The 26354-nt window shown below is 43.8% G+C and overlaps 1 protein-coding gene across 1 annotated transcript in view; it reads left to right on the top strand.

The window, feature by feature from the left end:
* The first annotated feature begins 4631 nt into the window (after window positions 1–4631).
* The window catches only part of LOC129332165 (hexokinase HKDC1), a 37592-nt gene continuing 15869 nt past the window's right edge, over window positions 4632–26354 (top strand). The window contains exons 1-7 of the mRNA XM_054983061.1: window positions 4632–4837; window positions 12241–12403; window positions 19671–19819; window positions 21386–21505; window positions 23241–23336; window positions 25337–25436; window positions 25681–25864. Coding sequence (XP_054839036.1) covers window positions 4775–4837; window positions 12241–12403; window positions 19671–19819; window positions 21386–21505; window positions 23241–23336; window positions 25337–25436; window positions 25681–25864 — 875 coding nt within the window. The 5' untranslated portion in view covers window positions 4632–4774. The remainder of the gene's footprint in view (window positions 4838–12240; window positions 12404–19670; window positions 19820–21385; window positions 21506–23240; window positions 23337–25336; window positions 25437–25680; window positions 25865–26354) is intronic.

Here is a 26354-nt window from a genome sequence, read left to right as displayed (position 1 = left end):
AACTCCTGACCTGGGTGAGGGTGCTCTGGGACCTCCCTCTTTCCACTATTGGGAAAAAAAACCCTTTTCTTACCCAAGTTCAAATGGAGCTGGTATTTTTCCTATATATTTTCCCCAGTGTGGCAGATAGAAGCTTTGTGGGGCATTTGAAGTTAGAAAAAGCATTGGATGGAAGCTGTTAATGCGCACTCAGACACACTAGATGCTGCAACTCTGATCTGTATTGGGGGCCCTGTGGCTGCTTATTACTAACTTTAAAAGCTGGCCTCCCAGCACCTTGTCTGATTTGAATCCAAATGTGATGTTTGGGAAAGGCATGTGTTCAGATGAACTCCACCAGGACTGACTTGTTCCATATTACACAATGAGGATGTAGAACTTAAATTCAAAAAGCTGCTGTGTAGATGGGAATTTGGATTGGTTTAGTGGCAAGAGGTTTTTTTTTTTTAAACTCATGGAAGTGATGTTGAGGGAAACTGCCCTCCCCCAATTGCTGGTAGATCTGTTGGCGGGGAGGGGGGAGATACAGTACGGGTGCTCTTTGAACTTAATTTACACATAGGAAGAACTATGCATAAATCTACAGCCTCATGTTGAGGTTTGGCTCTGTTGTACATTGGTGGTAAGCCTGAGTTTGTTGCTGTGTACCTTGTGAAAGCACGTTGGATCTCTTACAGAGTATGGTCTGATGAGAAAGCGCTTGAGCTGTGCGCTTAGGTATGGGCATGAAATCTGGTATTCGAGCTGTGAGCCTTTAAGGACAAGTTCTAGGACATTCTTTTGGATTTTTGCTGAGATTAGCACTTCCTTTAATTCATTGCTTGTTCCCATAGTGACTCCATAGTAACTGTTGTAAGTTCTCTGAAGTTTGTTCAAGCGTTTCTAAGGCTGATTTGGATGGAAGTTTTCTGCTACGCTAATGATGTAGATGCCATTAGCCTTGGTGAAGAGCGCTGGATTCACGTGATCTAAGTAAATGGGGGTGTAGTACTGTATTAGTCTGCTTTCAACAAGTCTGGAAGTAGTACAAAACAGAGTTTACACTTGTGCACTGTAATAGCATTTTAGCATTTACTAAAATTTGTTAGCATAGCAGCATGAAACTAGTAAAGTACATAAACGGGTTGTGTCTGCATTTACTTAACTAAGTGAAATGTATGGTGTGTTCTGGGGTACTTCTGTGTGAATGATTCTAGGTATAAGATGGTTGCAATGCTAATAGAGATTGGCACTTAAGCACTTGCTGTCTGTAGCAAGTAAGATTTGTCCTACGGTGAGTCTCCATTCTCTTGTCTACTTTCCTTAAGATTCAGGACACCGTGTTAAAATGGGGTTCCTTTGTATCACCTCTGTAATGAGGAGGTGTTGTTGTGAGGATAAAATGGAGGGGAGAATGATGTAAGCTGCTTTGGTTTCCATTGGGTGGGGGGAACGCAGGGTATAAATATGTTAAATAAATAATGCAGCTCTGCTGAATGACGGCTTGTCTTCAGAGAATGGCTGTCAAGAACAACCCAATTGTACTTTGTTATTGCTTCCCCAGCTGAGCTCTCGCGCTATCTTCAGTGGTGGCACATTAAATGAGATGGGTACAGGCGTAACACATCTTGTGGAAAAAGTGCAGCACAGTGAAACTGAATCAGTGTTCAACTGGACACTTTAAAAAATTAGAAAACCCTTGTCTGTCGAATTGAGTTCCTTGGAGTGGAATACAAATGTAATCTGCACCTTTGGGAGGGGAAGCATCGAGGGGACCTTTACTGTATAGAGCAGGGCATGAACATGTTCACCTAATATGGCTAATTTGTGGAAGATGAGGGCAGTCTTGGAGTGGCTGTCTAACCACTGCATAGAACCCCAGAAGAGACTCACAAGTTAGAAATTGTCTCTTGGGTTCATTCCCCCCCTTCCTTCCCAACTGCTTCCTTCAGGAGATCATCTAAACAAAGAATATATCTCTGTACTATCTTCTCCCTATAGCTGCCAGCTATGATTTGGGGGCAGGGAGAATACTGATGTCAGTGATGGACAATGAATCTATTCATTTCTGAGTGTAATTGTGTGGCAGTGGCCTTCAGATTGAGGTGCGAGGAGGAGACCAGGAACGGGTGTAGCGTAGGCCATATTGCTTCATGTCAAGCAACTGACTGAGGGAACTAAACCCTGCTTTATATGAGATGCTTCACCACAGGGAGGGTAAGGGGAGAATCGTAGACCCAGTCATGTGCTGTGAATGTCTCTTATGCTTCAGTGACAACTAGAAAGCTTTTGTTTTGTGCTGGTTTACCAATGTGTAGAATTGTATGGCAAAAGGAGGAGTTTTTGTGTTCTGGTTTCCCTATGTTGGTGTGTGAAGAGGCCCTCAGGGATAAAGGAAAGTTTTTTTCTGGGAATTAAGACTGAAATTAGCTATCCGTTTCCAAATTAGATGGAAATGAATTTCTTTTCTATGTTTTAAAAAAGTTATGCCTAGATGTTTTTTCTATACTGTAGGGATGAGCCAAAGGCACAGTTGGCCAAGGGCTGGGCCAGTTATCACAACATCCCTGTGAGGAAGGTCATGCTGAAAGATGGTGACTGGCAGATCAGAGTATCCCTTTTCATCACTGATAGTGCTTGAAGAGTTGCTTTTGAGGCTTAATGTTTCTTGTTGTGGCAAAGACACCTTCCTGAAACAGGGTGGGTAAGAAGCTTGATATTTTTCTTGAGAGGCAAGAGAAAATATGGTTTTCATTCTTTCTTTCTCAGTATGGGTCTTTTCCTAGATGCAGGCTGTTCCTTAGTGAGTATTTCCTTAGAGGTTTGCAGTTAAACATAAAAGACTTCCTGAATAAACAGTGAATTCGGATTGTCAAGGACAAACCAGAAGGACCTCCTGCTGACTTCTCACTGTCCTGGCCCGCCCAGCTGTTTATTGTGCTACAGAAGAACAATGGTGACCCTTCTCTTTAGGCACTTCCTTGTGTCTGTGTCAGCTTGGAAGAAACACTGGCCAGAAGGCCACATCCTATTCTGCAAAAAATTGTCAGGTATCTTCTGGTTTTCAGCAAGATTTAGTGCAGGTTGTTGCCTGGCTGGCAGAATTGTTTGGATTCCCTCTTTTTTGATTAGACAAAATGACTCTTCAAGCACACTCGCTCGGTCTAGCACAGGTAGAAGCAGACTTCAGGATGAAATTTCATGTGCCGGATAGGGAACAGCATGTCCTGATTGGATGCCGAAGCGCATCTGCATTGTGATGGACCATTAAATGTAAAGTGGCCAATGCAATCTCACCCACACTGCTGTGTATAGTTGGGGGATGTGCTTTCCTTTGCATAGCTGAGACAAACATGCAATATTACCAGCAAAGTTGGGCTACTAGCTGTGCGTAAAACTGCTACTCTCACTGGCTTAGGGCCAAAATATAGGGCAGACTTTAGCCACGTGCAAATATAGAATCATCCAGCTACTGATCAGCAGGCCTAATTCCACCTCGCTGTCATTTCTCTGATAGTACTCACCTAGTTGTAAAATTGATTGGTAGTAAGTTTAGGACTTGATAACAGGATATGCTCCTTTACACAATGTGTAATTAATGTATGGAATGCACTATGATAAGATGCGATGAGGGCCACTGCCTTAGATGGTTTTAAAAGAAGATGAGAGTTATTCATGGAGGGCTGGTCTGTCCATGGCTATTTACTAACCCTGAAAGTTCAGTAGAACCTTCATAGGTAGTAGGCCTCTAAACAGCAAGTACCAGGGACAAATGAGGGCAGTCCATCACCATCTCACAAATAAGGCAGGTAGTGGCCTACTTTTGGAAACAGTACGTTGGATTTGGGGAGGGTCTGTGGTTCAGGGGCAGCACATCTGCTTGGCATGCAGAAGGTCCCAGGTTCAGTCCTTGGCATCTCCAGCTAAAAGGATCAGGTGCTCCGTGTCGTGAAAGACCTTTACCTGAGACCCTGGATAGCTGCTGCCAGTCTGAGTAGACAATACTGACATTCATGGAGCAATGGTCTGATTCGGTATAAGGCAGCTTCATGTGTTCATGTGACAGGGGCAGAGGGAACTTTGGTCTGGTCTTCTCTCCGGTTCTTAAGAATATGTCATATAGCTATTTATTTCACTATTCAAACTCTTTGACGAGATCTGGGGGGGGGGGGGGTTGTGGCAGATGAGTCTCTCTTCGTTAAGGTAAAAAGCAGATACCTCACGACCACTCAGGTCAGGACATGAAGAAGTCTAAATGTGTGACAAACATGCCTGGAAACACATTAAAACGATTGTTAAAACCGCAGAGCTGATCAGGGGGAAAGCGTCCTCCATGTCCATAATCCCTTCCCCCAGTCATGTGTTCAAGTGAGATAATACCCATTGAAGTGGCTTGTGTTTGTTACTCTTTCCTCTCTGGAAGTGTGCCATACTGTGGGAAACCATGCTGGGACAAGCAAAGGATCCTCTATAGCAACTGAATTGTTCAGACATAGAAATGCCAAAGTTGGGCCAGTAACGAATCATTTCTTTTCTCCACTCTTGGCAGCTGGCCACCTGCTCAGTAGGAGACTGTGTCAAGTGGTGGGAGGGACTCAGGGGGGAGAGAGAGCAAGAGACTGAAGTTTAATCATTGAACCAATCTGACTGAATGGCTTTAGCTGGGGACTCTTGCTTCTCTGCTGAGAAATGGCATGGCTGAAGAAGGTCGCCTTGGTTTTCAGGATATGAATAAAGGTGTGGAATTTGTATCACGCAGTGATCTCGACAGCGTTTGACCCAGCAATTAGAGAAGATGTTTGCTGTACACTTAGTGGCTTTTTACTTTACAAAGCTAAAAGAGGATCAGATCAAAAAGGTAAGATTTGATTATGTGGGGTGGTTTTAAAGTTGATTTAACATACTGTGTTTTGTCTAGGCAACAGTGTGGAGGTTTGCGGGTGGTTTTAGCACTCCCCTAAAAAAAAGGAGACAAAGTTCATTGGACTAGTTCAAATTAATTGTTGCCTAATATGTGAAAACATTTAAGATTGGTTGTATCTAGAGAAAGAAATCTTAGTAACTATACTGTGCAAAACTTAGTGTAATAAATATTGGACTGATTTTGTTAACAGTTGATGGAAAACAGCATTTTAGGATTGAGCTACTAATCTGTTGTATACGATCCAAGGAATTTTGGTGACCAGTAATAAAATCCAATTAAAGTACAGTAACTGAACTGTCACTTTAAGGATGAACCAAGGAACTGACCCCAAATCTTTTAAAATGCCTGCATTCCAGCTGTCTTATAGAGAGCAACATAACTACCTAAAATATTCATAGTGCTGTGCTAAATACAGTTACTCCCTTCTAAGCCCATTGAAGTCAATAAGTTTATAAGGATGTAATTTTTTTGGATTGTCCTTCAAGTGTCGCAATTCCTTTTGTAGTGGAATGTGTTTTTTTTATTGGTGGTGGTTAGATTCCAACAGATTGCCCAAAGACAATTATTATCCTCCTGTAAACAGAAATATTATACACGCATTGGCTAGGGCTTTTAAAGGCAAACAGGCAGCAAAATCTTCATTGTGAAGCATGCAGGGGAAAGGCTTCCCAATCCGGTTACTCCCTTGTCTCTCTTCCCTAGGTGGGTTCTTGCCCTTCATAGATGATTGCCCTTTTCTCTGGAGTCATTACCTGCTTGTCATGTTGGAATGCCCACAGCTAAACCCTTAATCTCTACGAAGGTTGCCTGTTAAGTGAAGCAATTTATATTATTGGGGGGGAAAGGAGTCAACTGATTAGTTGGAACTTTAGAGCACGATGGAAACAGTGTTTGCTTCTCAGATTAAAAAAAGTGTGGATCGGTTTTTTAAACTTGTGGTTGTTTCCCCCCCAATGTTTTATTTGACTTTTTTGCCTTTCCACCAAGGAGCATCATAGATGAGCCTATTGTGGCCTTACAGCAACCCTGTAAAGAAGGTTAGGTTGAAATAGCGAATAAGTAGCCCTCCCCAGGTTACTGGACCCCTGACCTACTTGTCTGAGTGAACCCAAGACCCTCATTATCCATTATACTGATTTTCCAGTAGATGCATGAATAATCAAATGCCATTGAAGCATTAGCATACGTGGGGAGGTAGAGTATTGTCCTCAAAATGGAAACTATATATAAACACTGCCACCTGAAGAGCAGCAGTAGCAAATTGCCTTAAAAAACTTTTATAAAAACTCTGAATCGGTTTTTATAACCTTTTCTTTTGTGTATTTCATAAAGCTCTGTCCCAGTAAGCTCGGTTGTGTTGGTCCCATTGAAAGGCATTGTCTTCCTTGTTCAATGATTACAATTTTATTACTTTTTTATCCAAAGGAAGATCTTTATTTTTTGCAAACCTAATAAAGCAAATAATACAATAAGGAAAAGCCTGCACATGGCACATATATAATTCACAATTTTTACTTTGTGGAGAATGGGGCCTTTTGTTAAAATATTTCAACTGAACTTTTTGTTCCAAAAAAACGACAGACAAGGCCCCTTCTCCCAGAATTCTGCAAATATCCTCCTCATCTCAACTGCCCGATACTTTCCAGAGGTCCCTCAAGCCTGTGGTTGCCAACTTGTTCTTGGGAAGTTTCTGAAGATTTGGAGACAGTGACTGGGGAGGGTGGTTTGGGGGGAGAAGTGAGTTCAGCCGGAATATGATGCTGTAGAGTCCACCCTCCAAGGCTGCCCTTTCCTCCAGGGGAACTGGTCTCTGTGGTCTGGAGAACAATTATAATTCTGGAGGACTTCCAAGCTCCACCCGGAGGTTGGCAACCTTACTCAAGCACAGGCCCCAAACAGCTGTGAGGAAGAAAGAGGCTGTTTCCCGAAGTCTCAGTCTGAGGTGAGGGTGGGTGGGTCTGAATTTAAGAGCTAAAGGGGTGTGTGGTTTACCTCCTCACACCTTAGAGAGAGACTTTATTCCAGCATTTATGTAGATATTTGTACCCTTTGAGGGACCCAAAGTGGTTTGTGGCATCATTTCCCCCTTAATTTATCTTCACAACAACCATCCTGCTAGGTAACTTACGCTGAGAGACGGTGACTGGCCCAGGGTCACCCAGTGAACTTCTATAGCAGAGCAGGGATTTGAACCTAGGTCTGCCAGATCCTAGTCCAACGTTCCAACCACACCACACACTGGCATGAATTTTTGTGAGTTGGGGCGCACTCCATCGGGTGCAGATGACTCTGTTGCTGTCGTATCTAGTGGGCCCTTAGGAGCAGCTGCTTTCCCCCCAACTGCTTGCTAATATTGGCTCATGAAAAAGAGAATGGAAGGTTCTCTAGAGGGCTGGGGGACAGCATTGAACTTTAACCGCATTTGCATTGGCGTCTTCGCCACCCTCAAGCAGAACCTGCATCCTGTTGGCATTGGTGACCAGGCAGGGAGAGGCTCCTCCCTAAGGCTTGTTCTCAGCCCAAACCACTGCTTTGGGAAGGGGCAGCACAATGAGGAGGCCACCAGTGCACGGCAGAAACTTGTCTTGCTCCCAGCAATCAGCAGCAACTCCCTACTGAAGCAGCCCATGGTTTAACCCGTCCCACATGCCGTTCTTCTGATTTAACAAGTACGATGGTTGATTATTAATTCAAGACTTTCAAGTTCTCTTCCCCCAATATTCAAGCAAATAAAAATAGTCTCAATAGAATTTAATTCCGAAACCTTTCCCACCCTCATCCCCAGTCTGTTCCTGTTGTGCTCGCTGGCAGCTATTGTTAAATCTGGCAGATAACTCCGAGTCCAATGCAAGGCACAGCAAACACAATCACATCACCTCCTCTTCATCTGATTTTCCTAAAGGAGGCAAAGGTGCTCTTCAGAGAGATCACGCAAATGTTAGCTTTTTGATAACGTTAGGGGGGAGTTGTGTTTCGTTATCCCCAATTGTTTGTGTAAGTGAATTGTTGGGCTGCTTCCCACATTGCTGTTGGCAGCTGTGGAAGGTTACCAGCCTTGAGTCAGCGTATGTAGAAAAATGTATTGGCTTGGAGCCGATGACTCCTTTCCATTGAGGGAGGAGCAAAAAGGAGTTGTAGGCTAAAAGTGAATAAGTGAGCTATACTCCGATCTGGCCTGGTCTGAGAGCCCCGAGAGAACAGTTCCCTCTGATGGCTCCAATCACACCATCCAAACGGTACAGAAAAAAAACCCCACGACTTGCTGGGCACCTTGGTGGACCAGGCCCTGAACATTTGTCGCCATTGTTCTCTCCTCGCCTGGAATCTGGCTGCCTCACGGAGACCATTAAAAATTGTTACCCTCCACCTTTCCTTGTGGTTCAAGGCAGCTTACAACAGTAGATTAAGAACACAGCTAAAACCAAAATAAAATAACAACCCCTAACTCCACTTCCCCCAAAGGGTGCCTGTCATTCAACCCCAAAGTCCTCTTGAACATCTCCAAGGTGAACATCTCCTCTTGAACATCTCCAAGGTGGGAGCTCCCCTCACCTCTTCAAGGAGCCCATTCCGCAAAACGGGCCACAGTGGAAAAGGCCTGAGTTCTGGTCGCTGCCAGGTAGCCACCATATGAATTGGGATTGCCAGCAGATGGTTGCCTGGTACACAGGAATATTTGGAAGAAGACAGCCCTTCAAATATGGAGGTCCCAGGTCATGCAGGACTTTAAAGGACTTAACCAGGACTTTAAATTGAGCTTGGCAACCAATGTAACTGTTTCAAAACAGACAACATATGTTCTCAGCGGCTAGTAACCAGTTGTAGTTTCCAGGTTGTTTTCAAGGGCAGCCCCATGTTGCAAGCATTGCAATAATTCAAAGCATGAGGTTTCTTAAGCTGGTTCTAAAGGTTCTCATTTCATGCACGTGTGTAACTAGCATATGTGTGTACTAAGGTGGTTGCCAGCCTCCAGGTGGTGGCTGGAGATCTCCTGGAACTATAACTGATTTCCAGGCCACAGAGATCAGTTCACCTGGAAAAAATGGCTATTTTGGAAGGTAAACTCTATACCCTGCTGAGATTTTTCCTCTCCTCAAACCCTACTTTCTCCAGGCTCTACCCCAAAAATCTCCAGGAATTTCCCAACTTGGAGCTGGCAACCCTAGTGTGTACATTTCATTCACACATGTTTTCTGGCTTCTTAACCTGTGGTGATGGCTCAATGTCCCCAAAAGATAACCTAGAAAGTGTCCTTCAAAATCCCATCCAGACACTGTACTCCTGGGCCTTGGGTCATTGTTTTAGGATGCACCTGGGCATTAGTTAAATGCCCCAGAGAGAGAGACAGGTCTCTTCTCTCCTTGCTCTGCTCAGTGCATCTCATTCCATTATGTCACATAACTGCCTTTTCCAGGGTCCTGGTAATGACTAAGAGGTTTTCAACTATTGTTATCTGTGTTTACATGGAAGAGCAGTAGATCATTTCTGCTTACTGGTTTTAAAAGGGACCTAGAATAGGCAATACGTTCCAATGTGCCCGATGGCTACAGCAGGCTAGCTGGCCAAGTATAGAACAGATTTGTTCTACATCCTTGTAAATAGAATTCTCTTCCCCTTACATCACTCCAATGATGTGCTTTACGCCAACACCAGGTGACTGTTTCTACCTAATCTACATTCCCACCAACCTAATCTGCATTTAGAAAGTAAAATTTCTGGATGGTAATAAAGATAAGAAAAACTTTTGCCTTTGACATCTGGCATGGTGGATGCTGTAAATTCCTAGCAGAAACTGGCTGGCAAAATGCCTCTCTTTCTAACTGTGACAAAGCATTCCTCCTTGTTGAGACTACATGTTTAAGGGCACAATTAGGCCCCATCAATTTTGATGAAACTGTTAACTGTGTGTAAGAGAGACAGTGTGCACGCGTGTGTGCTCTCCCTCCCTCTCTTTATATCCTGCCTTTCTTTCCACTGGGGACACAAAGCAGCGTGCATAGTTCTCGTCATAGTTCTCCTCTCCCATTAATCCTCACAAAAATCCGGTGAGGTAGGTTAGGCGGAGAGTATGTGACTGGCTCAAAAAGCTTCCATGACAGAGCAGAGATTGAAAACTGGGTCTTCTAGATTCTAGTCTGATGCTCTAGCCCCTACACCATTTTGGCTCTCTCCTACCATCTCTTGCACCAGCATTAGTGGAACTGAAGTATACTTACCCGAAGTATACTGAAGTATACTTACCCAAAGTATACTTACATACACCAATTAATTTCTGATGACCTCCTAGAAATGATTGACTCTCCAGATATGAAAATGCCCATTGCTGTATGTCAGTGACACACTTTGTATATGGAAGCATTCCGATCACATCACATTTCTAAGGAGGGCCATGATTCATGTGGTAATGGTAACGCACAAAAAATGGTTAAGTCTTTGGCCTCTACTGCCAAAAACCATCTTGAGGAACAGCTGCTAGGAAAGATCTTTCTCTGTATAAGATTCTGAGAAACTGCAACCAATAAGAGTAAATATTGAGCTGGACAATGGCCTGATTTGGTATGGAAGCCATGTATGCATAACTTGGCTGAATTCAGTCTATTAGAAAGCACCTAATCTTTTCTTTCTCCTGGTCCTTTTAATAGTCACAGACAATTTTCTTATTCCTTTTTAGGTCTGAATCTAATGACAATAGTTTGTAAGTCTCATCGTAGCCTAAATGTGAGGGATATAAAAGCTATTATGTAGCTGCTTTCACTAAGTGGTATTAAAATTTTATTTTAAAACTGTGGCATGTATCCAGCCCCGCAGTTCCAAATACTTAACGGTGCTTCAGAAATGCTAGCGATGATGTCTTGTCAATTCCATCCTCATTGCAGACCTCCATTTTGTCCCCAATGCTGTTAGTCACTGCTGACCTCCCCAGAACAAAATGGAGGTGGCGGGGGAGGCCATCAGTGGATTACGGTGAGAGGGAGAAAAGTCTAGCTCAAACGTCCATGGATGCTAAGTTTGGTTTTCTGTACAATTGCCTCTTCACACATTATGAGGTGAGCATATAGACTGGGTCTAAGCTCCCCAGATCAAACACGATCACACGAGTCACAAATTCTTTTTGATTCCTTCATGGGCAGGGTCTTGTAAAAGTCGAAACTGCAGTACACACAGAGAAGGGGCTTCTCACCTTCCCCTGTGCCATTTTCCTAGCCCGAAACAGTCTCGGGGAAGGAGCTGTTGGGCCTGTTGGGGAAAACCACCCGTATCTCCAGGAATTGTGGGTCTCACCAGATAGCCTTCTCTCTTTCTGTTCTTTTCTCTGCGTATTTTCTTCCACATCTGTTCATTTTCATCTCTTCCACTGTATCATCCACTGTGGTGTCTTTAAGGATATGTTTTTGCTACAGATTTAAACCAAACCAGTATAAACAGTTACGCTCCCAACCAAGAAACTTGAACTTCTGTGGAGGGATGCGCTCTCTTCTTTTTCATCTCAGCATAGTAACAATCTGCAAGTCCTGGGGGACTTTGGAGGATGTCTTGACACGTAAACCTAGATAAACTTTGTAGTATGGGCTTGATTCATAGGACTTCCTAAAGAAACCAGCATAAGAAATAGAGGAATCTCACCTTTTCCATTTCAGGCGCAATGTATCTTGTAGTTACTTGATACAGGATACAATCAAGTTGGTAGTTAAAAAGAACAATTTATATGTATGCCAAAAAGATAGAAAAGGTAGAGAAGGCATGCCTGTGTATGTCATGGGTTATGTCTATGACTGTTTTTACATGCACCCTTAAGATCACATGAAACTCATGGAACGAAGCGTCTTCCTAATGTGATTTCCTGGCATGATTCCCTTTAATGGTGTGATGACATCAGAAATCGTACCATTAACCAGGATCGTGCTGGGAAATCGTGCTAGGAAGATGCTTCATTCCATGAGTTTCTCACAATCTTCCGGAGGCTTTGGCCATTTGAAAACGGCCCATGTGTGAATGGGTTGTTAGGTATGAGTCTAGAGTTACAAACCTTCAGGTGGAGCCTGAACTTCTTTTTGAATTTCAACAGATCTCTACACTACAGAGACCAGTTCCTCTGGAGAAAATGGCAGTTGCAGAGGGTGGACTGGCAACACATTTGCACTGAGCTCCCTAACTCCCCCAAACTCTGCCCTCCTCAGGCATTTCCCCCAAATCTCCAGGAATTCTCTAAGCTGGAGATGGCAACATTATATGGGTCACTAGCTAATGTAACTTTTTCTCTCTCCTGGTTCAGGTCACTATTTTATAATGGCAACGAACTAACAATTAATAACAGTACCTGTTATGCCCTCCTCCAGGTTGATCGGTACCTCTACCACATGCGCCTCTCTGATGATGTCCTACTTGATGTGATGAAACGCTTCCAGGCAGAGATGGTGAAAGGCCTGGGAAGAGACACCAACCCAACAGCAACTATAAAAATGCTGCCAACGTTTGTGCGATCAATTCCTGATGGCTCAGGTAAGCTGCCATTTTGGATTTATTCTGCCATCTTATCAGCAGGGGTCATTTTGTAGAAAAAGAGCTGGAGGGACTCATTAGCATAACTCATTAGCATATGTCACACCCCTGGACATCACTGGAAGTGTGTTATTAGCATGACTGATTTGCATGTGCCACACCCCCTGACATCACCTATCCTGGCTGTTTTGGGCCCAATCCTGGCCATTCAGGGCTGAAATTGGGCCCAAAATGGCAAAAGGGGGCTGAAAATGGCCGAAAAGGGCCCCAAAATGGTCAGGATCTGGCCACTGCTGAGTGGGAGAGTGATCTACCACCTGTCAGAGGCCCGATCCGGGCCGTTTCGGCCCCACTCCAGGCTGAAACGGGCCCAAAATGGCTGAGAGTCAGGTGGGTGGGGGCACCTGACATGTGACCTCTTTGGGGAACTGCCGGAACTGTGTTCCAGCGCGTTCCCCCTCAAAATGAGCCCTGCTTATCAGAGAAAAGTTTGTGACAAGCTATGTTGAAATTTCTGAAAGGGTTCATACTAAGCAGACAGTGATCACTGGGGATGGAGTATGTATAAACATGCAACTAAAGGCCATTGAAGGAACATCAGGAGTCCTGACTACATCTCCCTTGGTCCAAATGTATTACAGTTGAACAGAGCTTTGGGATGGTATGTTCTAGAATGGACGCCTCCTATTCCTTCTGGATTTCCTGACCAGAATAAGCTATTGTGATTCAGCTCCCCCCGCCCCCACGAGGCTGAGTGCAGAGGTCTCTCTGTACATACACAACTGGGAAAAGAAGAGGGCATGCAGCTAGACTACTGTATCGCTGTGATGGGTGAGGAAACCAGACCTACCAAATTTTGTTTTGCTTGAAAGTTTTTAAAGTATCTCATCCAGTGGGAGCGGGATCAACCCTATAGGCATTTTTATCATATACAGGCCTCACCAACTTTTTAAAAACACATGGAGAGTGCCAAGAAAGGTGTCGGCAGGGGCCATGGTACCTAAGGGCACCATGTTGGGTATTTCTGTCTTGTATTACGCTTCTGATAAAACTGAGACATAACATCACAAATGCTCTAGGATTTTCTAAAACTGTGCTTTTACCAAGCCCCTTCCCCTTTTTGCTCTCAGGGGTTGCAGCCTGTCAACCCTCATTGTGATTGCAGCTCTCTGCTAGCTGTGGAATGAGCACCGCTGTTATAGATTGAACTCTGAAAATGGCAGCCCTTCAGACCTATTTGGAAGGCCTTTGGGGAAGCAGCCACTCTCAAATTCCATAGTTGTGGGTAGGGCTGGGGTAGGGTTGCCAGCCTCCAGATGGTAGCTGGAGGTCTCCAGGCCACAGAGATCAGTTCACCTGGAGAAAATGGCTCCTTTGGAGGGTGGACTGTATGGAATTATACCATGCTGAGGTCCTTTCCGTCCCCAACTCCTACTTGCTCCAGGTTTCACTCCCCAAATCTCCAGGAATTTCCCAACTTGGAGCTGGCAACCCTAGGCTGGGGCTACAGCTGAAGGCCTCCCTGGGTTCCTACTTTTCAAACATCTTTGAAGGTTGGTTCCCAGAGAGAAGCTCTTTGGGCCAATCTTAAGTCTTGAGTTAGTTGATAACGAGGGTTGCCAACTCTGGCATGGGAAATTCCTGGGCATTTGGGGGTGGAACCTGGGGAGGGGAGGGAGGAACCTCAGCAGGATTATAATGGCATACAGTTCACCCTCTAAAGGATCTAGGGTTGTCAGTCTCCATGTGATGCCTGGAGATCTCCTGGAATTACAGCTGATCTCCAGGCCACAGAGATCAGTTCCCCTGGATAAAATGGCTGCTTTGGAGGGTGAACTCTATGGCATTATACCCTATTGAAGTTACTCCCCTCCCCAAACCCTGCCCTCTCCAAGCTCCACCCCCCAAATCTCCAGGAATTTCACAACCTGGAGCTGGCAACCCTAAAAGGAGCCATTTTTTTCCAGGGGAACTGATCAGTTTTGGGAGATCTCCGGGCACCACCTGGAACTTGGCAACCATGGTGGAAGTGATCCTCCCAGTACTTTGGTCTTAATCCAGTTAGAGCTTAAAAGGTGTTAAGTAATATAGTATCTGGTTAGGGTAGCTGCTGATAAACCTGAAAACACATCAGATTATGAAGGAAGTCTAAATTGAGGTTGGGGCTTTGGGGAGCTTAAGCATGGAGTTAATGGGTGGGCAAGGGTCTGGGAGGCTGGCAAGCTATTAAGGAAGCTGTGGCCCAAGCTTATGGGGGCATTCAGATCACCACGTCTTAAGGAGGGGAGAGAGAAATGTATAGGGGAAAAGCAAAAAAAGGAAGCTGCATTTACATCCTTAGACTTAAAGGCCATAAGGTGAGCCTTTCAGTGGGTAGGGTGGGATTATATGAGAATGTTCAGTGGGGGGTAATTAATGCCATTTAATAATTGGAGGAGAAGAGACTTTGGATAGGAAAAAGGAGAATAATTCTCATAACTGTGCTCAATATATTTTTGTTTGCTTTGTGGGCAGGGCTGAGGTGCAATTTTTTTGCTTTGAACTCTGGAAGAAATTTGAAAAACTACCTGCAAAAGAGGAAGGTGTTTTCCAGCAGACAGTACATTGGCATTGCAATGCTCAGATGTGGGGGGCAGGGCTGAGGTGCAGCTTTATGGGCAGTGAACAGCAAATGCCCAGGTGCAGCCATCAAAATTTAATTTTAATTTATTAGATTTATATTCCGCCCTCCCCACACCAGCAGGCTCAGGGCGGATTACAATTTACATACATTTAAAATACATCTAACAATTACACAGTTTAAAATTATAAATATATAAACATCCTAACATTTAAAATACATATATATACATACACGTATACTCAGCGGTATCATAAAATGCACTATATGCATACACAAGGCACCTCCCTTTCACCTTCACCAGAGCATTTACAGTGGAGCTCAACAGATGGAGGATGTTGCTAGCGGGGAGGGCACAGACCATGCTCGACTGGACGGGGGAATTCTGCCTAGCATCAACCATACGCCTGGTGGAACAGCTCTGTCCTACAGGCCCGGTGAAAAGACAAATCCTGCCGGGCCCGGGTCTCATTAGACAGAGCGTTCCACCAGGCTGGGGCCAGGGACCTTCAGCAGATGTTTGCCGTTAGAGTGAAGAGTCCTCTGAGGCACATATGGGGAGAGGCGGTCCCGCAGATACGCCAGTCCCTGTCCACATAGGGCTTTATAGGTTGATAGTACCAGAACCTTGAACCTGATTTGGTATTCTACTGGTAACCAGTGCAGCTGATGCAATACTGGCATTATGTGCTCACACCTTGACGTTCCGGTGATGACCTGAGCTACTGCATTCTGTACCAGGTGTAACCGCTGGATGAGGTTCAGGGGAAGCCCAGCATAGAGTGCGTTACAGTAGTCAAGCCTAGAAGTGACCATTGCCTGGATCACTGTAGCCAAGTCACAGGACGAAAGATAAGGGGCAAGCTGCCTGGTCTGTCGAAGATAGAAAAAAGGAGACCTGGCAAATGCAGTGACCTGGGTCTCCATAGTCAAGAAGGCATCCAGAATCACCCCCAGGCTCCTAACTCTCGGGGCCAGTGTAAGTGCTGCCCCATCGAGTATAGGAAGCCGAGAACCCGAATCCCCATTTCCATGACTCAAATACAGGATCTCCGTCTTTGCAGGGTTTACTTTCAGCTGACTTTGCCTCAAAGGATGGCTCTGCCCACAGCCAAAGTCTTCAAGACCAGACACAGCATCTGACTGGACAATCCTGTAAGCATATCTTCTCAGAAGGAGCTTAGGACTGCAGCCTTGATCTGTTGGGCAGATTCATGTTGGTATTTGGCATTTCTCTATTTGGCTGGATCTGTGTTTTCTAACACTGTGTTGGTTCTGGGTGTGAGACACATCAACACAGCTGCAAAATTTCCCCAAGAAAAATCTCGGCGGCCTAGCTGCTGGTAGGAAAACAAGACAGGCAATTTCCTGTTGACATAAAGAAAAGGGAGAGTGGCTGGGTCTATTTTTAGGCAAGAGAGTTCATCTAAGGGTAGCTAAGCCCTGCTCCCTCATTGCCTACCTTGCTCCATTCGGGTTCTGAAAGAATTCTGGTATTGGAGTTCAAGCCGGGAGAAACACGCATGAAGTAAGGGACAGGAGGGGCAGAGCTTAGTTTCGCTGCCTCATACACTTGTCTAAAAAAAGTCACCTTCACCTCTTGCATTAGATGCAAACAGGTGAATTTGTTCATGAGAGTCCTCCTACTTACTAATTGTACCCACTTCCTAATTTCTTGGATTGCCAAATGTCTGCTACTCCTGCCCACTATGCAAGTGAGTTTTAATTGCCTATTTAAATGTTTTTTCCTAATGAAATTGGGTAGGAATGACTCCTTGGGTGAGAGACAGTCCTTGAGAATGTCATCCCAATTGGATGGGAAGGGGATTACTGTTCGCTATTTATTTAATTCATTTATGTTATTTCTAAACCACCTTTCTCAATGAGACTAAAAATGGATTACATAGTGTAAGTCAATATGAACTACGGCTGGACATCCCATAAAAATGCAATAGGTTACAGCAACAGTCAGTACACAGTAGTATAGTCTTCAGTCCCTGCCATTCCTTCAAAGTATCTTTCTGAACCATTTTAATTCCGTACAGCCCTTCTACCTGCATAAAAAAGCCCTCCTGGATAATTCAGTTTTGCACAGTTTGCCAAAAGTCAGGAGAATGGGATCCCTCCTAAGCTCTTCAGGCAGGCCGTTCCACAATGTGGGGACCACAACAGAGAATGCATATGTATGGACAATTTTTGATTTAGCCCATTTGCAGAGTGGCACTGTTATGATCTTCACTTTCTTTTGGGTGGATTTTGCTTTAATCTTTCCCTTCACACCCTCTGGGTAGTTAGCTGCCACCAGGAATATTAAATTCCAATATATTTTATTTAAGTTTTCCCTTTGGTAACGTGTTTATGTGTCAGGCTCCTTCGTGGTTCTATGTGGCCCTGAGGATAGGAATGGGAGATAACAATGACTGCTACTCTGGGATATAACAAAACAAAATAAATGTTTATTTTTCAAGAAGCATATTGGTTTCATAAAAGTAGTTCTTAGTTCTTAAAGTTACTTCCTATAAACTCATTCACACAGATCTCTTCTAAGGCTTCACACACAGTTAGCCCCCTTCACTAGATTCAATAGTTCTCTCACAAATACTTCAAATATAGGCAGCACACAGCTAGCCTCTCTTTCTCTGACTCTCATTCACAGGAATATTAAACCTGCTCAGGCAGCACACAGCTGGCCTCTCTTTCCCTGACTGAGGGCCAAGCTACACATGATGAATGACACTTGAACAGCAAGTGTATTTCTCCCTGTTCACTTGCCCTCCACTCAATCCACTTGCCATTCAAGTGTCATTCGTCATGTGTAGCTTGGCCCTCAGTGTCCTTTCACAAACATGCTCAGTTCAGGTTCCACACCGGTTATATTTCTCTCATAAATACTTCAGTATACTCAGGCAGCACACAGCTAGCCTGCTTTCTTCTGACTCCCCACTTTCTCCCTGCACTCTCAGTCTAAACTGCATTCACTCCGCCCACAATCTCAGTCAACCAATCATATTGCTCACTCATTCCTCTCACCCCCACTCTTCACTAGCTCAAACCAAGCATTTAAAGACACATGCACGCACTTACTTGGAATCATTACAGGCACCTACAGAAGGCCCTTTTCAGGTGAGCAAAGCTGATGTTGTGGAGCATAGGGAGAGAGGTGGACCTGTAGATATGAGGGGCCAAGGCCACTGAAACAAATGGAGAGAGAGAGAGAGTGTGTGTGTGTGTGTATGTGCTGTCAAGTCACTTCCAACCTATGGTAACCCCATGAATGAAAGACCTCCCAAACATCCTATCATTAACAGACTTGCTCAGATCTTGCAAACTGGAGGATGTGGCTTTTATTGAGTCAAGCCATCTTGTTTTAGGTATTCCTAGCATTATTGACTTTTCCAGAAAATCTTGACTTCTCATGATGTGACTAAAGTATGATAGCCTTAGTTTTATAATTTTTGTTTTTAGGGAGAATTCAGGCTTGATTTAATCTAGAACCCACTTTGTCTTTTTGGCTGTCCATGGTATCTGTAAAAGTCTCCTCCAGCACCACATTTCAAATAAATCAATTTTCTTCCTGTCAGGTTTCTTTACTGTCCAACTTTTTAAATCCATACAGAGTAATGGGGAATACCATGGTTTGGATTATCTTGATCTGGCCCCTGAAAGAGACATCCTTATCTTTAAGGATCTTTTCTAGTTCCCTCACAGCTGCTCTTCCGAGTCTCAATCTTCTTCTGATTTCTTGGGTGTAGTCTTCCTTTTGGTTTATGAGGGAGCCAATGAACAGAAAATTTTGTTCATTTCAGTTTCCTCATTGTCAGATTTAAAATTGTGTAATTCCTTAGTAGTCATTACTTCTGTCTTCTTGATGTTCAGCTATAATCCTGTTTTTGTGCTTTCTCCTTTAACCTTCATCAGTAGTCAATTCAAGTTACATGGTGTCATCTGCATGTCTCAAATTGTTAATGTTCCTTCCACCAATTTCCCTTCTTCTGAATCCAGTTTTTCATATGATATGCTCTGCAGTGAGGGAGATAATATGTATCCTTGTCTGACACCCTTGCCAATTGGAAACCATTCTGTTTCCATGTATTTTGTCCTAATAGTAGCCTCTTGCCCTGAGAACAGGTTGCACATTAAAACAATCAGATGTTGTGGTACTCCTATTTCTTTTAACACTCGCTGTAGCTTTTCATGATCCACACAGTCAAAAACTTTGCTCTAATCTATAAAATATAGGCTGATTTTCTTCTGAAATTCCCTGGTATGTTCCATTAGCCATCGTAAAGACCTAATATAAACAGAATTAACACATGCTCTATGTGCCCCAACCCCCCAATATATTGATTGCACACAACATAATTTTGGACATTAAGGAACCAGGTTTAGGAATATCTCCAAAGTTGCATGTTCTTTGTTCTGGTGTTGAACTGCTGTGAATCAAAGCTGCGCTGGATCAGTAGAGTAACACCAGAGGGCTGATAGAGAAAACCAGAACTGTAATGAACATTTGAGAGTCTCCTAGTATTCCAGAATATTTGGTTACGCAGACTTGTTCTGGGAGCAACAGTGATTCCCATGTGGGAGGCTTGAGTTGCATAATTAGCCAGTGTAGAGATGTGACTGTATCTGTTGTTTGTATTGCAGAAAAGGGCGAGTTCCTGGCTTTAGACTTGGGAGGCTCCAAATTTAGAGTCCTGAAGGTCAAAGTGTCTGAAGATGGGAAGCAAAATGTTCAGATGGAGAGTCAGTTCTACCCAACACCAAAAGAAATCATACATGGGAACAGAACAGATGTGAGTACTGTCTCTTACTTGGGGATTTGCTCATTGTGTTAAAAGTTTCTGAGACATGGGACAGGTAAAATTATTTATCTGTTTACTAAGTTATAGGCTGCCTTTCTCACTGAGGCCGTCATCACACGGCCATAAATTTAGCGCCAAACTAGCGCCATCTTCCACTGAATGCTCACCTTATTCCGGCTCTCTTGCGATTTCGCCATTCTCCCCAATTCATGCTTTGTGACTCTTTATGTCGTCTTTATCCACTTCCATGTGAATGCCCTGGATCGACTATGAACGCTTTGCAACACCAAAACTCTCACTGTCCCCAATCATCTGTCTTACCTAACACTGATTCTCCTGCCCTACACTCCCACAAGCCCCAATGCGACCCACAATTAAGCCTCAAAGTAATTTTTTTTAAAACGTCAGCCTTATAGCGCTATAGCGCTATTCTGCCATGGGCGGGAAACCTCTGCTACCTATCACGGTTGGCTTTTGGGTTGGCCCAGCACAACATTGGTATAATAAAAGAGTGATATAGCGCAAATATGCGAAATTTTTTTTTTAAAAAGGGGTGGGATTTTTAGGGCCCCGCTTCTGGAGGCACTTTGACTGACCGTCAAATTGCACTTTTCCCTTTTAATGTGACTGACTGGAAGCGCAAGCAGTCATCAAAAGATGGGAGAATCTTTCTAATATCGATAACAGAAGAAACCATTTCTAGTGCAAAACTGACGAAATAAGGGCCCGTGTGACGATGGCCTGAGCCTCAAGGTGGATTGTGTCTTTTGTTAGGCCAGCTTTAGTTGTTTGAATATTTGCAAGCTCCAAAGCAAAAGGATACAGCATCAGGATTGCTGTTCAGCTAATGGCAATTCATTCTGGAAAGCAGCATGGCTGACTAAAAAGGCACGGCTGCTGTATGCTGAGAGGCTTGTGAAAATAGGTCTTAGGCAGACTACTTCTGCATAGAAACTAGATGATCATTAACTGGCATGCCGATCTTCTGAAGACCTGGATCAGATTCACTGCTTTTTTGCTCTGACAGAAAATACATGAATTGTTAATGTTGCTATTCTGTCTTCTGTGCAGAATATGAGAGAGGGCAAAAATGTATGATATGCAGGGCTTTTTTTCTGGGAAAAGAGGTGGTGGAACTCAGTAGGTTGCCATCACAGGGGGCAACTCTTGGCGGGAGGTGGTGCCCCTGGTACCACATGTGCACGCGCAAAGTGCGCACATGCTTCCGGGACCACACAATGACATCACTTTGGGTCAGCTGGAACAAGGTTTTTTTAAAAAGTTTAAATCGCTCTCAGCAAAAATGGTCACATGGCTGGTGGCCCCGCCCCCTGATCTCCAGACAGAAGGGAGTTTAGATCGCCCTCCGTGCCGAGCGCAGAGGGCGATCTAAACTCCCCTCTGTCTGGAGATCAGGAGGAGGGGCCACTGGCCATGTGACCATTTTCAAGAGGTGCTGGAACTCCGTTCCACTGCGTTCCGGCTGAAAAAAAGCCCTGATGATATGTAATAGGATGCAACAATAACTGGCACATGTTTCTTTTCTCTTTTATGTAGCTGTTTAAATATGTTGCTGAGTGTCTCACAAACTTCATGGAGACCAAGAACATAAAGCACAAGAAATTGCCTCTTGGCTTTACCTTTTCTTTTCCTTGTAGGCAGACTAAATTAGAGGAGGTAAGTCTAACATTAATCCATAATAGTACTGGTAGCTTTGCATGCAGTGTTAGTCTTCAGTAGAACTATCAGGTTTCAAGCTGATTATAATATGTTTAGCCTTAAAAGGGTGCAGAAGGTATTCCATAAAATTAGCGTAAGTAATTTTATTTAAGTATTATCCTGCTTTTCTCCCAAAGAACCCAAAGCAGTTTGCAAGAAAAATAAACAATTAATCCAGTGCACATCAAACAAACAAAATTCAAAACTAGGGCAGGTCAGGATGGCCTGAGATTCATTGGCTGGGTGGCTTAAAGTCACAGGGGGCAAATCATGAGCTCTAAAAGTTTGTGCCTCTGGGGGAAAGCAGTCCTCATAACTGATGCTGCGGCTGGTAAAGATGTCCCCCCTCTTCCTCCTCCCCTCCCTCCCTTCCTGCAGTATGCCTTCTGCCTGCCAGTTGCAAGGCTGCCTCCATTCTGACTGCAAAAGTATTTGTAAGACCCACACTTGAAAAATGATAAATAAATTGTTATGTAGGCCCAAGAAACCCAGTTAAAGGATTTCATGTTTGGGCCGTTAGCAGAGTCTATTGTTTGGCATAGGAAGCATGATTAAAGGTGGTTGTGAGCTTGTTCTGCAGGCTGGTATGTGTTCAGGAGAGAAAATAATAAATCATACACTTGCTTTATATTTATAAAAGAAATGAATTATTTATTATAGGAACTCCATACTCTGATAGGAAAGGAGGAGAGACAGATCCTAACTACCTATCTAGTCTAAGGATGGACGTGGATTCTAAGACAAGTCCTGCTTCCCTGCTGCCAAGATGGAGGGAGGAGAAGGAGAGAGGTGTTGCCTGGAACAATGCCAGGAAGAGAAGGAGGAGTGAGAGGGAGGAAGTCAGGATGAGGAAATCCTAAGAATAGCAATCTACATATCAAAGGACAGTCAGAGCAGTAAACAGTAAACAGAATGCCCTAACCTCTATCTTTCTAACTCTGGTTTGTCCCCCTCTGAAACCTGAGGAAAGGAACAGTGCTGAATCCTCCTCTTCCAACAAAAAAATCTGGGGTTGAGGCTGTAAAGGGATGAGAAGAGGAATGTTGGTGCCCACAGAATAGTGGAGATAATAGATATGTGGAGGCCAGGTACTCGGATCCAGAGTATCTGGCACCGCACAGTATTGGGAAAGCTATGAACTAGAGATAGATACAAACCGAAATACGAACCAAAGTTCATCACGAACCAGGCCAGTTTGTGGTTCGTGAACCAGCGGTTTGTCAGAGCCCATTTCTGACAAACCGCCACAAACTTTAGGGTGGTTCTTTTGGTTTGTCACTGCAGACAGCCTGGTGCCAATCAATCAGTTTCCTAGGCAACGGGGGTTGGGTTTTCTGCAGACCTTATGCTGACCCAGAAGTGACCTACTGCTGACCCAGAAGTGGTGATTTGCTGGCCCAGAAGTGATGTTTTCACAAACCAAAACAAGCTGGTTCGTGAACTGGGGCAGGTTCGTGAAAGTTTGTGGTTCATGGTTCGTGAAAGGTGACGAACCACAAACCACATGGTTCATTTTTTTTCTGGTTCGTGCCCATCTCTGCTATGAACCCTCCTACAGATATATTGAAATATGCCAAACCTTCTTTTTAACTAGTAACCTCATTTTAACATAGCGAGTAGGCTGTGTTTTTTACGTCACTCTGTAAAACTGTGATGCTGTGTAAATGCTAATCATGCTTATGATTGTTTTTAGGGTGTGTTGCTTTCTTGGACAAAACACTTTAAAGTCCGAGGACTGCAGCAGACAGATGTGGTGAGCTCTCTCTGCACAGCCATCAGGAAACACCAGGCAAGTTTAGAATTAAGTAAAACGATTAAGACCTCTTCTTATTTTAGTACATTATTACCTAATGTAACAGCCTTGGTGTACATGCTGGGGGGTGGGGAGTAGGTGGACACATGCCGAAAGCCAGTGTAGCATAGTGGCTCGAGTGGTTGGATTAGGAGCTCCTGCTATGACACTCACTGGGTGACCTTCACCCTATCATTCTCCCTTAGCCTAACCTACCACACAGGGTTCTTGTGAAGATTAAATAGAGGAAGGGGAAAGAACCACGCAGTTCCTTGGAAGAAGGATAGGATAAGACTTGAAACAAACTAAGCTTTAAATCTTATGTACTGTTTTCAGTGGGAAACACACTTCTGTCATTTCCCCCCAATCCAATTCTCAGGGATTGTACCTCATCCAAAGGATCTTCCCTGCCAATTTTCAGTAAGCTAGGAGAAAAACATCTCTGCTTGATAGACATTTGAAGTGCTCATTTGCAGAGGGGGCATAGAGAAGCATTGGGCAACCAAAGAAACCAAGCAGTCTCACAGGGTTGACAAAAATAATATATAAATTAATAAATATAAATGCCACTGGATAGGCACCCAACTAAGTAAAAATCTCTTATACTGGGCATGGAGGAACTGTGGATGAGCTTGCAGAGTCACTCTCTGTCCGCCTCTGCCCACTCACTGCGTGTGTGGATTTTTCCTTTGGATATCTTCCTGTGTTCATCAATGAGTCTATCCATTCATGTCTAAAATGGGGTAAGGGTCTATTTTTAAACAAACCTTTCCGATGAAGTAAGGCATAATAGGACACAGGACTTAGTTCCACTTGCCTGTATGTTACTTCTGCCTGAAGGAGAATTCCTCCCATTGAGCTAAGCTTGCCCCTTAGTTTAATTAACTAAAAAAGCAGGAAAGAGCAAGAGTCCAGTAGCACCTAAAAGACTAACAAAATGTGTGGTAGGGTATGAGCTTTCCTGAGTTATAGCTCCCTTCTTGGTATCTGAAGAAGTGACTCAGGAAAGCTCATACCCTACAATAAATTTTGTTATAGGTACTACTGGACTCTTGCTCTTCCTACAGCTTCAGACAGACTAACATGGCTATCCACCCTGATCTAACTAAAAAAGATTTGCTTGTTTTTCCCCCTTGCCAAGGCCAGTAACTGCTGGAGGAAGGGAGGGATCTTTGTCATGGAAACGGTGCAAGGAGGAAAGGGCTAACCCCCTGCCCATTAGTTCATGAAGGGCCCTGCTCTGCTTGTGTGTGAATCAGATCAGTCTGTTGAAAAACACTGGGGGTGTGGGATCTCCATTCATCACTCTGGAACGCCCATGCCTATTTGGTGGCTCTGGTTGATTGAATGTGGAAGCTTATCCAATTTTAATTGCTGTTGATCCAGAAATATAATGGAGGATGGTTTGCAGCCATGATTTTGGAGAAGAAAGTTATTCAAGATATATATGGCTTTACAAATGCACATCTTGGATTGTTACCTTCTTGGATCATAACTTTTAAAAAGGGATTGGTCGGTTTAATGCTGTAATCAAAAAGCACATGATCCCCATTGCCGAACACCTGATACTACCAAGATTTACATCAAAGCATCAAACCAAGTTTAAATACGCTCGACTAGGCTTTTGAACAGAAAACACTGCTATGATCTAGTGGACTATCAGGCCCTATAGATGGCAGTTTCGTTCAACTTTAACATTTTGTTAACCTAATTTCTCACCCTGTCTTACATGATGGCTTTCCCATGTCTGGCATATGTCATGATTGTACTTAGTTATTACTTCATCGTGCTTTGCAAAGTCATATTAGTTCCTTGAATGAGCTAATAATTACATAAACGAATCGTGTGTGTGTGCCGGAACATTAGATTTTGAAAATCCTTGAATGTTTTTTAATTACTTGCCTGAATTAGTTCAATCGAAAGCTCTGTATATTTTATTGGCAATATAGCTTGATTCTGTTTTAATTATACTAATTTCTTGCATTTGCCTCCATTAGGATATTGATGTAGATGTCTTAGCCTTGGTAAATGACACAGTGGGAACAATGATGACCTGTGGATATGATGATCAGCGGTGTGAAGTTGGTGTTATTATTGGTAATTCTGTAACATCTCGTAAGAATCGGGGCTAACATAGCTTAAGTTAATGTGAGTGTTTTACAACTGAAATCATTGGACATGGAAGTGGATGCTGGATTCTATACAAGTTGGAGGCAAACAAAATAACCTTTCTTAGGGAAAAAACCCCAGTTCCATTCCTACTTTTTAAAAAAACTGTGAAGTTGTATGAATTTCTTTCTCCCCCCTCCCCCTTCTTCCAAACTGCACCTGATGGGCTCAGGAACAGGCACGAATGCTTGCTATATGGAGGAAATGAGCAATATCGACCTTGTGGAAGGTGATGAAGGACGGATGTGCATCAACACTGAATGGGGAGCCTTTGGAGACGACGGCTCACTGAGCGACATCAGGACGGAGTTCGACAAGGAGATTGACTTGGGTTCTATTAATCCTGGGAAACAACTGTAAGTTTAGTCTTTGGTTTGGTATAATAATTTAGCTGGTAGGCACATATACAGTCTTAAAATATGTGTAAAGCCCTTTGGAATAGCAGTAGCATTGAGAAGGATCAACTCGCTGCAAGCATCAGTGTGGGAGGAGCATTACCTATGTTGGGATTCTCTATGGGTTGATACATGATAGAGGGCACCACAGTGAAAAAGGCTGTTATGTAGGGCTCTTTGCTTTGGGGAACAAGAACTCTTTGGTGATGGGAGGAAAGAGAAAGAAGGTTTGCTCCTTGTGTGGCCACAGGGAAAGGCTGCCAAGTCCAAAGACATAAGCAAGCGAAGCCTGGGTCTGTGATGGGACTGCCCTTGACAAGCACCATGTTTTGTTAGTCAGTAGGGTGCACCCCCAAATTCCCTGTGTTTCCCCCTCCCCCCTTCAGCCTATGCCAGACCTTTTGTATTTTATCTCAAAAACATGTAGGTTCCCAGTTCTTGATTGATGTGT

Source organism: Eublepharis macularius, chromosome 6 (assembly GCF_028583425.1).
Source record: "Eublepharis macularius isolate TG4126 chromosome 6, MPM_Emac_v1.0, whole genome shotgun sequence".
In the NCBI taxonomy this organism is placed as follows: Eukaryota; Metazoa; Chordata; class Lepidosauria; order Squamata; family Eublepharidae; genus Eublepharis; species Eublepharis macularius.
The sequence above is the reverse complement of the archived record's forward strand: the minus strand, read 5'-3'. Positions and strand labels throughout refer to the sequence as shown.